This window comes from Panthera leo, chromosome A2 (genome assembly GCF_018350215.1).
Source record: "Panthera leo isolate Ple1 chromosome A2, P.leo_Ple1_pat1.1, whole genome shotgun sequence".
Lineage (NCBI taxonomy): Eukaryota > Metazoa > Chordata > Mammalia > Carnivora > Felidae > Panthera > Panthera leo.
Genome location: NC_056680.1, coordinates 21059605 through 21075588, shown reverse-complemented (window position 1 = coordinate 21075588; position 15984 = coordinate 21059605). Strand labels below are relative to the sequence as shown.

Genomic DNA, 15984 nt, shown 5'->3' with positions numbered 1-15984 from the left:
CATTCCATGTGGTCCTCAAAATGCCAAGAGAAAGGAGTCTTACCCTGTCCACTCAGACCACATCAGTTTGGCTGCACCTTCTACATTTGGGCTTCCACCTTTTTGGTGCAGTCCTCTTCTCTGAGCAAGCAATGTAAAAAATTCCAGAGGATTCTTAAAGTCTGGGACAGTAAATTTCAGTACTACCTTAAGGAAAAAAAAAAAGGAAAACTGAAAATTTCATTCATCTGATACAGTGTAAAAAGCCTTGAAAAATCTCCCACTTAAATGCTTATGATGAAAGAGAAAATGGGAGCTCAAGGGAAGAGGTTCTTATACCTGTCGAGCATCAGCCTGGGACAAGATGGCGCTAGCGGCCTCTACTGGTTTCACCATTTCAATACTCGCTGGACTCCTCAGAGCAAGTGTGCTGGCAGAGTTAAGCGGAGACACGATGCAGCTTGGACTGTCTATGACTGTGATCTGTTTGTCCAAGGTGACAACCTGCATGCACCTAGAACAAGAGGGATGGTAACTGATGGGAGCACTGGTTTACCTGAAGGATGAGAGACAACGCGAAGCTCAGGGTTGGATTGAACAAACTCAGCACACAGTCTGTCAGATCCAGTTTATCATCATTCGCTTCGTGTTTTATCTGAAACCCTAACGGTGCTCCATCTACTTCTAAAAAGAAACACTACGTTATAGCCTATATGTTGACCTAAATGCATGCTGTTTCCTCTGCCATAAAGATTTCCCCTCCCCTCAATCTATTTGCTTGTCTTTCAAACTAGATGTGAGCTATTCCACTCTAATCCATTCTTCCCTAAACCTAGCACTAACCTAACCCTGTTCCTTTCACTGACACCTCTAAAGAAAGAATGGTCTTCCTTAAGCTATTGAAAACAAAATATTGACTCATCTATGATAAAATATTATAATTATGTAAGAACTCACTTTTACCTTGTCAGCCCCATGGATACACCAACATTACATATCCGTTCTTGTTTCAAGCTATTGATGATGCTGCTTTTCCCCACATTTGGGAAACCTACAAATGGGAAATCCACAGAACAAAAGGCATTATGTATTATATTGGTAATTACCAAATTTCCACTGCCTTATTTTAGGTTTGCCTGATGTTTAGAGCAAGATCAGAGTTGGATCTGAGTGTCTTCATTTCAACACTAAGACAAATCTTAGCATCTTCATTTCTTGCACAAGAAATCAAGGGTAGGAGGATTAATTCAAATAAACTAGGGAGCTTTCAGAAGCCAACTTCCTACAGTGCACATCTGGCAAAAGACTGAAATAGGCAGCAATTAACGTTTCTTTGTGTGCATCTGAAATGGGCAAGAAGCTAATGTTTGAACAAGCCCTTTATTAAGCACCAACCCCACACAGTTAACATGGAAAAATTCTCGGCACTTAAGAGGTAATACGTAAGATGTGTTGAACTGAAACTCACCAATTACTCCAACCCGAATGGCTTTGCCGTAAGTCTCCTGAAAACTTCTAAGAAGCTTCCAAAGGCCTTCTTTCCCAACACAGACTTCATTTTTGAATGGAGCTCTCTTCTTTAACTTCAAATGCTAAATAAAATTCCAAGTTTACTTCTGATAACTCACCAGGTAAAACCCAAGCAATCTGGTTCCAGAACCCAGCTATTAAAATCACACTATTATCTTTCAGATTATCTCTGGATGAAATCAGAGTTGGATCTTATGAGTTCTCATTTTTTAATCAAGATTTTGTACACTCATCATATTTCAGCCATCCAAAATCTGAAAGAACCATACTTCCCACCACTAACAGTGAAGAGTACCTTGATTATCTTGCCCTTGTCCTTCAGATTTGTTGAGGCTCTGAACACCACTGTTGGTAATTCCTTCTTCAAATAATTTAGCCAGTTCTCCAAATTCTCCTTTGGTACCAAATCTAATAGGAATTAGGAATAAGACACATACTCCAATTTGGTAATTTTGTTGATAGGAATATGCACTATCTGATAAACTGGATTTCACTCTGGTTTGTCTCTTCAGTTTTTTCAAAAAGATTTAAGTGGAAGATGGGGAGAGGGTAAGCTCCCCACTATGCTGCCCTTATCTCAACAGATTTTGGTATCTATACCTCTATATTTCTTCAATTCTCCTCTGTACTACTCACCCTTTCAGAATTAAGTCAACCTGTAGATCATTACCCTACTAACTCTAGGGCTATGTTTCCAAAATTTACTCTCACATATCAGCCATGTTTACTGGCCCCAGCAGTAACTGTGGATCCCAATATTACTTTCTGCTTCCCAAGTCTCTGTTCTGGGTTTTCCTGGCCCTGATGCTCAAACCCGTACGTACCTGCACTTCACATAAATACTGTCATGCTGCCATCTCTTCCTATGTGAGATATACTGCACAGTAAGCTATGTACAGAAGCCTACACTCTTGAATAAGACAAAGTGCTAAGTAATGAATGTCAAAAAGAAAGTTGAAACCAATTGATCTCTCATAGAAAATACCTCCACCCCATTGCCCAGCACTGTCTTTGGCAACAAGACCATATACACTGGCTTTACTGAGATCAGAGTTGGATCTTAACAGTCCTCAGTAAAAATCAGACTGCTCACATGTTTTCCTCATACCTCACTAGTGCATATGGAACATAAAACATCCCTTTTGCTCACCTGATTTATTTAATACAAGTACCAGCTTTTTCTGTCCACCCTGGACAATGGCCTCTTCTACCTGGGGACACCTGCAACCAAGAGGATCTCTGGCATCCAACACCTCCAGCACAACATCTGAGGCTTCAATCACCTGTCAAGGCAGAAACTATCAGAGGAGCATCCCTTACTCTGTCTGGCAACACCCTCCATACAAGTATACTGGCGTTTTCCACTTTGCAACTCAAAGTTGGATCTTTTGTCTTCACTTTGGCATGAAGGATGTTCACATATCATTTCTCATAGGAAAGTGAAACACAAGTTTGCTTGGCAGCCTCTGGTCTCTCATCAAAGTGGAAATACCCCACTGTCTTGAACATATTACCCTCCCATAGTGAATTATGTAGTTTGATAGGCCCCTGTGGCCCTGCCAAGACTGCTGAGCAGCAGTCATGTTCTATTCACAGAGGGGAGTGAGCTTAGGAAAATGGGCATTGGGGATGGGAGTTCTGGGGAGCAGCTATGCCAAGACACTCCCTTGACCTCCTTCACTTAGGAGGTCACACAATACTTCCAACAAGAGTATTTTAAAGACTTTTTCCACACTGCTTGCTATAATGTATTTTTCTCTATTAAGTTTTATTTTTGAGAGTGCAAGTGCCCACATGTTGGGGGAGGGGCAGAGAGAGAGGGAGAGAGAAAATCCTAAGCAGGCTCCATGCTAACAACATGGATGTGGGACTCAATCGCACGAACCATGAGATCATGACCTGAGCTGGAACAACCATGGATGCTTAACTGAATGAGTCACCTAAGCACCCCATGTTTTACTCTATTTTAAAATGTGCTATATCATCATGTTACTTTAACACAAAGTACCACTTTTGTAAATCATGCTCATAGGAAACTGTTCCTGTGCAAAAAATTTAAAACACAAGAATATTTCCTTTAGCTAAACAGAAAAGGCTGTAAATAGAATAAGCCACAATAAACAAATAGGATAAGCCAACTTTCTGAAAAATTTTTCTAGCTCAAGTGAATTCCACTTCCACCTTTTCAGGGTTGGTAACAGGAAAAAAGAATGACTCTAGTCTTTTCCAACCTCATTACCATTTTTACACACTAGCCTAGACTAAAATACCTTTTTAAGTTCCTGACAATACAACTTCTTTGGATTCTGTTTGCCTGCCTTGGCTTTGTTCTTAGCTTTACGCTGCCCATATTCCTACAAAATAAAAAAACAAAGGAAAAAAGACACAAAATTAGCAGTTCAGTTGTAACGTCTTTCTCCACTTTCCATGGCTAATTAGGAGCACTGCAATTGTTACTTCTATAGGTAAAACAGAGTGAGAATGGTCTTTTTCTGCCCAGGAGGTACAACAGCCCCTGCCCTAAGTCTGTACTTTTGCTTCTACAATAGAACTCTCATTCACAAAGACACTTGATCATACCTCGTTCACAGGTTCCAAGTTAGATGCCTTAACACCAGGGTTAGTTTCAAGTTTCCTTTTCTTTTCCTGTTCTTTCTGCCTATCGAGTTTCTGCTGCTGTTTTAGTTCTTCAAGCTGTATCCAAGTCATAAGAGAAAAGGGTGAGCCAAAGCAACTTGGTATTACTTTACTTTCAAAAAATACACATACCCACACATCACTTGTTCAAAGTTTCAGCTAACATATCTTACTCGCTGTTTCCTTAGCTCAGCTTCCCGAAGAAGAGCCTCTTTAAAGGGAGCACTGTTTGGAACTCCTGGGTCTTTTCTAGGCTTTCTGCGACCCTGTTTTTTGGCCTCCTTCCTCAATTTTCGATGGTGCTCTCGAACCTATCATAATAAAAATTTTTATTAGTTTATGAAATTTACTAGCCAATCTGGCTAAAGTTAGTTATGCCTGTTAACCTAGAAAAGCTGTAGCAAAAAAAAATGTCACCAGAAGATTCTCTGCAAGGGTTAACATACTGATCAGAGTTTACAGACTTTCTTATCACCAAATTACTGCACTTTCCCACAGCCATATTCCTGATGCCTAAGAACTTGTACCCATGGACAGTCTATTTAACTTCAGTTTCATGAGGTGAAATCCTATTAATCCAGACCTCCTAGTGGAGGAGAGGTGGAGCAGAAATCACGTTAGGATTATACTTAATACAGTTCTCCTAAGCACTGGACTTACCTTTTTTTGGATTTTATACCGCTTATGGCAGGTCATGCGTTTACTTGCTTTCTTTAACTCTACAAAGAAACCGGTCACAAAAGGATTAGGCACAAATGATCAATTTGTTTCGTTTTTAGTGACTGTGCTCTAGAATCATATCCCTTTTCCTATTAAGTAGTTAAGTAACTCTCAAACTTAATTTAAGTATCATATGTGGCGGATAATAAACATACACCACTCTAAAATCCTAGAAAAGTAGACTCAACAGGTCCGGAGCAGAGCCCACCAGCTTCCTTGCTCCCACTCTTCTCATATAGACGGGTTGCGCACAGGAGCACATGAGACCCCAAACAGCAGCCACTTCTGGTCAAACACCATGAATTACAAGTTAGGAGCAAACAGTGGGTTTCAGAGGCGGCTCTCGGACCTCACCAGGGCCAGACTGAACGTGGTCATGGAAGGGAAAACGCCGGGCCCGAAACATGGTTCAGACTCAGTTTCCTTGCCTAGTCTCCACTTTTGTCTTCGTTTCGTACAACAGAACAGGCCCACGGTTAACGTGGGGCCTTCCCGCTCTTGGTTCTACTACCAGGGACCAGCGCGACGGCCTACCCGCAGGCTCTCCCATTCCCGCAGAGGAGCGCCCTGGTGGTGCATCGGCCAAGAGACAGAAGCCCCTCCATACCCGCTTCCCGACCCCACTCACTCGGTCGCTTCATCCTGGTAGCGGGAAAGGAAGCAGCAGCAGAAGCTACAACGCGCCTCCGACACAGCCACGTGTGAACTGCGGACAAGCGCGAGCAACACGCACTGACGCTACCGCCGTAAACAGCGCCGCCGTCCGCCCGCGTGCGCGCGCACGCAGTGTCGTGCGGAGCCGGGTTCGCTTGGCGGCCGCGGGACTGGTTTTGCGGCGGCACCGGGAGGGGTGAGGGTGGTGAGGGCGGCGGGTGCTGGAGCGACGGCAGCGGCCGCAGCCGGAGGAGCAATAGCAGCAGCCGTGGCGGCCACGGGGCGGGGCGTGGCGGTCGGCGACCGCGGCCGGGGCTGCAGACGGCGAAGCGGCTGGGTAAGGCCGGGCCCGGGGCGGGTGGGGCCGCTCCCACTCGGCCGGCTGCCGGGCCTTTGTGTGGGCCCCGGCGGGCGGGAGCAGCAGCGGAGGCCCCGCCCCAGCCGTGGGGACGCGCCGGTCGGGCCAGGCGCGCGGGGCGGGGCTCGGCGGCGGGCGTCGGGACGGCCCGGCCGCCTTGCCGCACCTGCCGGCCGGGACAAAGGCGCGCCGCGGCCCGGAAACTCCGCTTCTTTCCCGCCCCAGCCGCTGGCCGAGCGCTCGTCGCGGGCAGCTTCAAAGCTGTCAACGTTTCCCTTAGTCCCCGTACCAGTGACAGGTCCGGAAAGTCTTTCATTTCTTCCGCAGGTCAGGGCCTCCTTTTTTAGTTGTTTCTTGTCGGTTCGGACGCAAACTCAACTAGTGATTTTTTTTTTTTCCGTTTTACAGATGACTGTGTTAAGACTGAATGTTGTATCAGTGGGACTTGTATTTATAGTAAAGGCTAGATATTTAAGTATCTTATTTATATGTAACACCACAAAAAATAAGCTTTTAAAACTGTGTACGTTTCCTGGTTTTTAATTGTCCACCTCTTAAAATATTTTACTCTAAGAGAAGGGTAGTTTTGTTGTGATAGGGCAGGTTTGGTGATTTAATGAAGAAAGATTGGCAAAATGTAGAAGAAATACTGAAAAATGGCAAATACACGGTATTATAAACAGATACAGAAATTATTGCTATAGTTAGAGAAACATGTTGGAATAAAACATTCTTATCAACTTATTTTCCAAAGAACTAGGACTCCTCAAAAATGATTTTGAGGTGATTTTTTTCCCCATGAAGAGTAGTATGGTTTTGCTTTATTACTTGCTAACTTATTGTAGTATTTTAAGATTCAAAGGAAGATTAGAAAGTATCTTTTGAAGAAATACTTCCAATTAAAACAGTAACAAATATGTGTGTGGATAAATGGAAGGGCCTTGATTGTTTGATTTGGGGGTCTACAAAATACCTCAAATATTAATATTCTATCCCAAACCCCAAGATTAGTAAATTGTGGTATATGTGTATATGATAGGCTATTATCAAGCCATCAAACATTACGTGGAAGATTGTTGACTCGGAAGAATCCCAAGTTAAAACACAAGTTGCAAAATAATACATATGGTTTAACACTTTTGTTAAAAAAGGTAAATAAAGCATAGAATAAATACAGAAAACTGAATGCCAGTGTTAAGGATGGTTTTTTCTAGAAAGGATTGTAAGGTTTTTTTTTCCCCCTTTGAATCCTGTTCTCCAAGATTCTTATTTTAATCATGCATTACGATACTGAGTATCATGAGAAATAAAGGAGAGTACTAAAAGTTTATAAACTGTCAGAATACACCATATGGTTATAATGAGTAAATATTTTCCCAGTTGCACATTATAAAGTTATTCTTTAGTGTCCACTGTAATTTATTGGTTGCCAGACTTTTGGACATGTGACTGTAATCAGTGCCATTTTAAAATTTCTAACCGAGCTTCATGATGTCTTTCCTCTTTATGGGAAAAGAATTGCTGAAGGGATGCTCACAATCTTTTTAAATTGCACAAACTTTTCTAAATGTCCCACTTATGTATACTTTTAACACATTTATTAAAAAGATGAATTGATCTTTCACGCTATGCCAAATACTATTTTATAAGCCAGTGCTACAAAGATGAATAAAATGTTCTTCCTGTTCCCAGGGAGCATGTAATCCTACAGTTGAAACTTCTTTGTTGTGCTTTGAAGTTTCAAAGTGATTTCATGTACGTTTCACAGTCCCAATAATCTAAAGGAGATATGTACACCTGACTGCTCTCATTTTAGAAGTGAAGAACCAGATCTGAGAGGTTGTGACTCAAGCAACATCAAACAGATAATTTAAGGTGGCGGACTTGAAACTCACATTGTGGTCTTCTCAGTTCAAGTCCTGTTACCTCTCCCACCTGCCAAGTCACATTGCCTCTCTTGCCAACTTCCAAACTACGTTTAAAAATGTGTCCGTTGAATAAGAAAATAATTGAAAATTACCCTTAAGTTGCATCTTTAAGGAGTTTTGGATATTGTGTGGCCTAAACTGGTATACACACCAATGATTTACTTTTTTTTGGTCATTTGCTTTTCACTGGATTATTTATGAAGATAATTATGACCTGCCAAAATGATTGAAGGTTTTGTTTTTAATCTTTCTAAAATTGTGTGTGGTGTCTTTCCAATGCTGATAGAACTTTTGGAAAGAAATGTCTTTCTCTGAATTTTTTTTTTTTTTTAGGGGGGGAGGAGTTTTCCAGACTCTGCTCACATGGGCCATTCTTGGTTTGTTCCAGCTTGCCAACACTTGGGGTCACATGTGAGCCTTCCACATGTGTTCACTCTCCATTCCAGCTCTGTGATTGAACTCTGCTCTTATTGACTAGGGGGCATTTGGGCAGGCATGCTTCATTCCTGGAATTGACAGTCATTCCATGTGAGTAAAGTGGAATCTCAGTGAGCCTTCTTTAAGTATATGAAAAGCATTTGGTTTTAAGATGGAAAGAAATGTCAGGTACTGTTAGTGCCTGAGCCTTTGCAGCAGTTTGGCTCAAGAGAACTGATATGCCTATGTTTTCCAGTTCTCTTATCTTTCTTTAGCAGTTCTACTTTAATGTTTTCTATCTATTCGTACTCATTTTTATTCCTTCTGACCTTTTTTTTTTTTTTATTTCCCCTTTCTCTGCTTTGTTCTTCTCTTTCAGTTTTGAATATATTAACACTGAATCAGCACTTCTAAAGCCCTGCCTTCTCCCACTGGCTTCACTTGGCCTTCAGACATAATGAGGAGACTGGCTTTTCGAGGCGCTGGTTGTGCTCTGGTAAAGCTGGTAAATTACTGATCATCTACACCTTTTCTCTTTTCTGTCCTTCCCTGCCTTTTGCCTTCCACTTTTCTTGAATTTTGTTATCCTTTCCATAAAGAGTCCCTCCTTGTTTTCATCAAATTCACTTGTGTCCTTGTCATAGCTTGTTTAATTAGGTTTGGTCCTTAGTTTCTTCATCTTAATGAATTAAGGCCAGTTGATCAGCCTATTATAAATAAAAGAAAATCAACAAAACCTGGCTGTCCTTGGCATAAGCCCGTTGAACCTTTTAGCCACTTGTAGCCAATTGCAAACTAATATACCTCATAACAAACCAAAGCCTAGAGGAGGGAATATCGTCATGGTAGGCTGTTTTTAAATACCATGTGGACGGTATTTCAGAGGAAGACATAGGGGACTCCTCTTGCTTCTTAGTTGGTAATCAGAATTTTTTTTTTTTTTTGGTTGGTTTTGCCCCTCCTTTCTGTTCCCTGAAGATGCCCAATTTTTTCTCCATACCTACTGGCAACCCATTCTTTCAGCTGATTGTGTCTTAGTTTACTGAAGTTGAACGTTGATGAGTGAAACTGGGATCAGGTTTTTCTTTTAGCTTTAGAGAAAGATCTTTGAAATCATAGTATACTATTTCATACTATTGTTAAATTGTACAAGCATTATAGAACCTTCTCAGGCATATACCTTTTCCCTGTAGCTGTAGCAGATCATTTTAACGGTTGCATTTTTTGTGTTACCATCAAATGTATACATTAGTAAAGTCGTGTTAATATTAGTTACTAGACAGCCTACCTAAACCCAAGAGCAAATATTTATGTGCTTCTGAAAGGCCAAGTAGGACCTAAAAGTTCACTTCTGAGGTACTGTTCCAAATTATCTGTTGAAACTTAAAGCTATGATTTCAAGATTCATGAGCATAGAATACCTCATATGACTGACTGAAAAGGAGATCAGTCTGATTGACAGAAAAGTTTCAAAGCAGTTTTACTTCTTTGACATAGGTGTGGTAAGTCACATTAAGTGTTTTCCAGGAATATGTGTTGTGGCCTTCTTTAATGAGTGGAGAAAATTCATTTTCAGTGCATTATTCTTAGAGTTCATCTAAAATGCTAGAAGATTCATTGTCCTCTGCCCTCTACACTGCCACTGCTCATTTTCCTCAAGCACTGATTTCTGTTTTTTCCATATCATGGCCCACCTGGAAAATGATCATAATTGTAAGACACACTGGGGAAAACAGATGAAGCTGCTGACTCCAGAGGTGATTGCCTTGGGGTTTCTGTCCCCATGACCTGTCTGGCTGCCTTAGGGGCTTGCACTGCACTACATGCAGGTTTTTAAAATCCAGTGAGGAGTAAATTTGGAACCAGACGTGATTGGGTCATTCAAAATTGGTGATACATAAATGGATCTACTTTTGTTGAATTTGTCCTATCTGAATTGAAAGTGTAGCATTCTGGTAAGTGAAGGGGCTAAAGCCAACAAGGTCCAGAATTTCCCCTGAAAAAACTTGACAGTTAAGTTTCTTTACAAGAGTTAAAATATCCTCCTAAGTGAACCCGAATCTTGGTAGCAGGTGGCTAGCTGAGGGCTTGGTGGCAGTGTCTAAATTTAAGTATAAGAACATGGCTGATTATTTCTTATAGAAGAAGTTGGATTCCATGGGTTCCAAGAGAAGACGAGCTACCTCCCCTTCTAGTAGTGTCAGCGGGGACTTTGATGACGGGCACCATTCTGTATCCACACCAGGCCCAAGCAGGAAAAGGAGGAGACTTTCCAATCTTCCGACTGTAGATCCTGTGAGTAACTGGCACCGCAGCTTCTGCCTGCTTTTCCTGCTCTTCCTTTAAGGATAAGCAGTTAAGATCCAGGCCTCACCACTTCTTTCTCCTCTGGCTAGATATTCCTAATCTCTTTCCTAATGTAGCTAACAATCTTAACAGTAATAGTGTAATTCAGTGTTAAGAAATAATGGTGGGTGGGTGTGGGTGGGTAAAATAGGTTATCCTATTTAAGGGGATTAAGAGGTATAAACTTCCAGTTACAGAATAAAAAAAGTCACAGAGATGAAAAGCACAGCACAGAGAATACAGTCAGCAGTGTTGTAATAACATTATGTGGTGACAGATAGTAACTACACTTACTGTAATGAGCAGTGAATAATGTGTAGGTTTATTGAATCATTGTTGTACATATGATATTGTATGTCAGGTATAATTCAATAATGCACTTAAAAAATTAGTATTCAAGAGCTCTCAAGAAAAGTAATTTCTCTGAATACATTTAGAATGGGAAATTTGCATAAAGTGATTCCTGTTTTGATGAAAACATGTTTTTCTAAGAGTGTAATCTGCTGAAGCACTTACCTTAATTCTAATTAAAAATAACCAAATGGGTTAGCAATTCAACAGGCCAGAGAATGGCAGACAATGAAATAGAAATATGTACAAATTTGTTTTGTAATTTTATTGAGATGTAATTGACAGCACCATATAAGTTCAGGGTGTACACTATAATGATTTGACATATATTTTGTGAAGTGATTGCCACAATTAGTTTAACGTCTATCGTATCATATAGATGACCAAAAAAAATGTTTTTTTTCCTTGTGATGAGAACTCTTAGGATCTACTCTTGTGGCAACTTTAAAATATACAGTATAGGAGTATTAACTATAGTTACCATGTTGTACTTTATATTCCTAGTACTTATTTATAATAACCAGAAGTTTGTACCTTTTGACAAAAAATTTTAAAATGTTGGTATTTGCATTATACGTTCATTCAAATAACTTTGTGCTTGTCATGTGCTAGGCACTCACTATTCTGATGGTTGGGATATAGCCATGTGTAGGACAAGCCAGTTTTCACATGGAGCTTAGATTCTAGTGCAGCAGAAGCAGAATGTAAACAGATGAACAAATAGATAATAAAGTACTCCCAACTAATATTAAGTGTTAAGAAGAAGAGTTTGGCTGATTTGGGCTTCTTGGGTCCAAACCTTGAGGCATTTCTTTGCGATTGGAAGGCACTGGCCCCACAGAATACTGGGGAAGGGTGTTCCAGGGAGGAGGGACCCAATGCAGAAGAACTAGGTCAGGAATGGGTTTGTTGTGTTGTGATTACAGAACAATAGTCAAGAGGGAGAAGGAGACTGGCAGAGTCTGCCCAGCCACAGTATGTAGTTACCTTACCTACTCTGTGGTCATTATTACAAATTTAGATTTTATTCTCTGATTAGTAAGAAGCCCCTCTTTTGGATGATTTTAAGCAAGAAAGTGATATAAACTGATTTAGCTTAAAAGAATAATCACCAATAGCATAAATCTGATGAAAGATACCAAAATGTTTAATAAGTTATTTTATTTTATTTTTAAAAATGTTTATTTATTTTGAGAGAGTGAGAGAGAGAATCCCAAGCAGGTTCCATGCTCAGTGTGGAGCCCAATACGGGGCTCAGTCCCACCACTGTGGGATCATGACCTGAGCCAACATCAGGAGTTGGACGCTCAACCGACTGAGCCACCCAGGCACCCCATGAAGTTAAATTATTAAAAAATTTTTTAATGTTTTTTTTTAAATTTTTGAGAGGGGGGAGAAGGGCAGAGAGACAGGGATAGAGGATCTGAAGCAGGTTCTGGGATGATAGCAGTGAGCCTGATGTGGGGCTTGAACTTACAAACTGTAAGATCATGACCTGAGCTGAAGTTGGATGCTCAGCTGACTGAACCACCCAGGCGCCAAAGTTAAATTATTTTAAATAAGGAGATACTGTCATGTCAGCACATTTCAGACCTGGGATCCTATGTGGGAACTTGGGGATTTGTCCATTTTCTCTGCTTGCCTTTTAGGGGTCTCTTTTTATTAAGGATAGTCCTTATGCCTACACTGGCTCTGTTTTCACATTTCTGGTGATTTTTTTCATCTTTTCATATGTGTAGATTGCTGTGTGCCATGAACTCTACAACACCATTCGAGACTATAAGGATGAGCAGGGCAGGCTACTCTGTGAGCTCTTCATTAGGGCACCAAAGCGAAGGTGAGTTGGAAGGTGAATGGGAGGGATTTGGTCCTGGGTCCATGTTTATGGTGTTTGGTAGTTGAGTTTTTTTAGAAGGAATGGCTTAAATGATAACTGGAGTCCCCATTTTAGTTTTAGTTGTCAAGATGCAGTGAAGCATATTTAAAAAAAAATTTATTGTAAAATACACAACGTAAAATTTATGCATTTTACATTTTTAAGTGGACAGCAGCAGTTCATTGAGTGTTTTTTATTCACATGGGTGTACAACAGATCTACAAAACTTTTTCATAATGCAAAATTCAAACTCTGTACCCATTAGAGAACTCCCAATGCCTCTCCTCCTGCCCCCAGCCCCTGACAGCCACCATTACACTTTGTTTTTCTAAATTTAACTATGTTAGGGATTTTATGTAAGTGGAATCATACAATATTTGTCTTTTGTGACTGGCTTCTTTAACTTAGTATAATGTTTTTAATGGTCATCCATGTTGTAGCATGTGATAGGATTTTCTTCTTTTTAAAGGCAGAATAATACTCCATTGTATGGATATACTGTCTTTTGTTTGTCCATTTATCCATTGATAAACACTTGGGTTGCTTTCACCTCTTGGCTATTGGGAATAATGCTGCAGTGAACATGGGTGTGTAAATACCTCTGATGCTGCTTTCAGTTCTTTTGGATATATTCCCGGAAGTGGCATCTCTGGATCTTATAGTAATTCTATTTTTAATTTTTTGAGCAACTACCATACTGTTTTCCACATCACTGTACCATTTTACATTCCCACTAACGATGTACAAAGGTTCCAATTTCTCCATATCCTTGCTACACTTGTAGTTTTGTAGTAAGTTTTGAAATCAAAAGTGTGAGTCATTGTGATGGTTAATTCTATGTGTCAGCTTGGCTGGTCTAAGGCATGGCCACATAGCTGGGGAAGCATTTCTGAGTGCGTCTATAGGGATGTCTCTGGAAGAGGTTAGCATCTGAATAAGTAGACTGAGTAAAGAAGATGGCCTTAACCTGCGCAGTTGGGTATCATCCAATGCCCTGAGGCCTTGAATAGAACAAAAGGGGGAAGGAAGGATGAATTAGTGCTCTCTGAGCTGAGACATCCATTTCCTCCTGCCTTTAGATCTCAGAGCTCCTGGTTCTTGGGCCTTCAGACTCATACTGAATTATACATACCACTGACTTTTCTGGTTCTCTGACTGGCAGATGGCAGATCCTGGGCTTCTTGGCCTCTATAATCTCATGAGCCAATTCCTATAACATACATGTGTGTGTGTGTATCTCCTGTTGGTTTTGTTTCTCTGAAAAACCCTAATACAGTCTTCCAACTTTGTTCTTCCTTTTCAGGATAGTTTTGGCTATTTGGGGCTCTTTGAGATACCATGTGAATTTCAGGATGGATTTTTCTGTTTCTGTAAAAAATGCTGTGGGAATTTTGATAGGCATTGCGTTGAATTTGTAGATAGCTTTGGGTAGTATTGGTATTTTAACAGTACTTAAGTTTACTAATCCATGAACATGGGATATCTTTCCATTTATTTATGTCTTTAATTTCTTACAGAAATGTGTAGTTTTCAGTGTACAAGTTTTTCAACTTGTTGGTTAGGTTTATTCATAAGTTTTTTTGTTTTGTTTTTTGTTTTGATGGTATTAAAGTTGAATTGTTTTCCTAATTTCCTTTTTGGATTGTTCAGTCTTAGTGTATAGAAATGCAATGGATTTTTGCATGTGGTAATTTTGTATAATGAAACTGCAAATTCACTCATTCTACTTTTTTTTTTTTTTAATCTTTAAGTTTTTTGCATGTGAGATCATGTTACCTGTGAACAGAGATAATTTTACTTCTTCCTCTTCAATTAGGAGAGCTTTTCTTTTTGTTGCCTAATTGTTTTGGTTTGGACTTCCAGTAATGTGCTGAAAAGAAGTGGTGAGAGCAAACATCCTTGTTTTTTTTCCTCAACTTAGAGGAAAAGCTTTCAGTCTTTCATGATTTTGAGTATGATGGCAGTTGTGTGCTTTTCATATATGGTCTTTATTATGTTGAGGTACTTTCCATCTATACCTAATTTGTTGAGAGTTTTTATCATGAATTTTGTCAGATTCTTTTTTTGCATCAATTGAGATGATCATGAGGTTATTTTCCTTCATTTGTTACTGTGACGAGTTACTTTTAACAATTTTCATAGGTTGAATCATCCTTGAATTCCAGGAATAAATCCCACTTGTTTATGGTGTATTATCCTTTTAATATGCTGCTGACTTCATTTTGCTAGTATTTTGTTGAGGAATTTTTATCAGTGTTCATAAGGGACATTGGTCTATACTTTCCTTATAGTGTCTTTTGGCTTTGGTATGAGGGTATTGCTGGCCTCACAAAATAAGTGAATTTTTCCTCCAATTTTTTGGGAAAAGTTTGAGAAGGATTAATGTTCTTTAAATGTTTGGTAGAATTCACCAATAAAGCCATTAGGTCCAGGACTTTTCTGGGAGTTGTTTTTTTTTTTTTTTTTTTAATTAAAATTTTAAATTCCAGTATAGTTAGTATACAGTGTAATATTAGTTTCAGGTGTGCGATATAGTGGTTAAACAGTTCTGTACATTACTCAGTGTTCATCACGATAAGTGTACTCTTTAATCCCCATCACCTAGTATGCCCACCCCCAGCCACACACCTCCATTCTGGTAACCTTCAGTTCTTCAGTTTGTTAAGAGTCTCTTTCTTGGTTTGCCTCTTTTTTTTCCTTTGCTTGTTTTACCTCTTGAATTCCACATATGAATGAAATCATATGGTATTTGTCTTTCTCTAACTTAATTTGACTTAGCATTATAGTCTCCTGCTCTATCCGCGTTGTTACGACAGGCAAGATTTCTTTCTTATGGCTGAATAATATTCCATTGTACATATATACCATGTCTTCTTTATCCATTCATCTATCAGTGGACTCTTGGGTTACTTCCATATTTGGCTGTTATAAAATAATGCTGCAGTAAACGTAGAAGTGTATGTATCCCATTGAATTACCGTTTTTGTATTTTTTGGGTAAATACCCAGTGGTTTTGCCGGAAGATTTTTGGTTACTGGTTCAATTTTCATAATAGTCATAGGTCTATTCAGATTTTCTGTTTCTTCATATCCAGTCTTGATAGGTTTTATGTTCCTAGGAATTTATCCCTTTCTTCTAAGTTATCCAGTTTATTGGCATACAGTTATTCATAGTATTCTTTTATAATC

The 15984-nt window shown here is 39.8% G+C and overlaps 2 protein-coding genes and 3 non-coding genes across 23 annotated transcripts in view; 1 reads left to right on the top strand and 4 right to left on the bottom strand.

Annotated features, from left to right (window-relative positions):
- Positions 1 to 15984, bottom strand: part of GNL3 (G protein nucleolar 3) — a 113782-nt gene that overhangs the window by 6111 nt on the left and 91687 nt on the right. For 2 of the 4 annotated variants that reach the window (XM_042929627.1, XM_042929626.1), the window contains exons 1-11: positions 5495 to 5608; positions 4807 to 4865; positions 4320 to 4457; positions 4090 to 4203; positions 3780 to 3863; positions 2660 to 2792; positions 1805 to 1917; positions 1448 to 1571; positions 943 to 1030; positions 319 to 493; positions 44 to 186 (exon numbers count right to left, since the gene is read on the bottom strand). In XM_042929627.1, the coding sequence (XP_042785561.1) occupies positions 44 to 186; positions 319 to 493; positions 943 to 1030; positions 1448 to 1571; positions 1805 to 1917; positions 2660 to 2792; positions 3780 to 3863; positions 4090 to 4203; positions 4320 to 4457; positions 4807 to 4865; positions 5495 to 5507 (1184 nt within the window). In that variant the 5' untranslated portion in view covers positions 5508 to 5608. Of the gene's footprint in view, positions 1 to 43; positions 187 to 318; positions 494 to 942; positions 1031 to 1447; positions 1572 to 1804; positions 1918 to 2659; positions 2793 to 3779; positions 3864 to 4089; positions 4204 to 4319; positions 4458 to 4806; positions 4866 to 5494; positions 5609 to 15984 lie in introns of those variants that run through there. The other 2 variants (XM_042929629.1, XM_042929628.1) reach the window with 1 other exon arrangement.
- On the bottom strand, positions 552 to 630 carry LOC122214697. Its single transcript, XR_006200071.1, has one exon. It is a non-coding gene; the product is annotated as a small nucleolar RNA SNORD69 (small nucleolar RNA).
- Positions 1677 to 1758, bottom strand: LOC122214705. Its single transcript, XR_006200080.1, has one exon. It is a non-coding gene; the product is annotated as a small nucleolar RNA SNORD19B (small nucleolar RNA).
- On the bottom strand, positions 2544 to 2620 carry LOC122214696. The gene has a single exon (XR_006200070.1). It is a non-coding gene; the product is annotated as a small nucleolar RNA SNORD19 (small nucleolar RNA).
- Positions 5710 to 15984, top strand: part of PBRM1 (polybromo 1) — a 117077-nt gene continuing 106802 nt past the window's right edge. For 7 of the 16 annotated variants that reach the window (XM_042929617.1, XM_042929614.1, XM_042929613.1 and 4 more), the window contains exons 1-4: positions 5835 to 5857; positions 8603 to 8728; positions 10366 to 10518; positions 12660 to 12757. In XM_042929617.1, coding sequence (XP_042785551.1) covers positions 8681 to 8728; positions 10366 to 10518; positions 12660 to 12757 — 299 coding nt within the window. In that variant the 5' untranslated portion in view covers positions 5835 to 5857; positions 8603 to 8680. The other 9 variants (XM_042929621.1, XM_042929620.1, XM_042929616.1 and 6 more) reach the window with 5 other exon arrangements.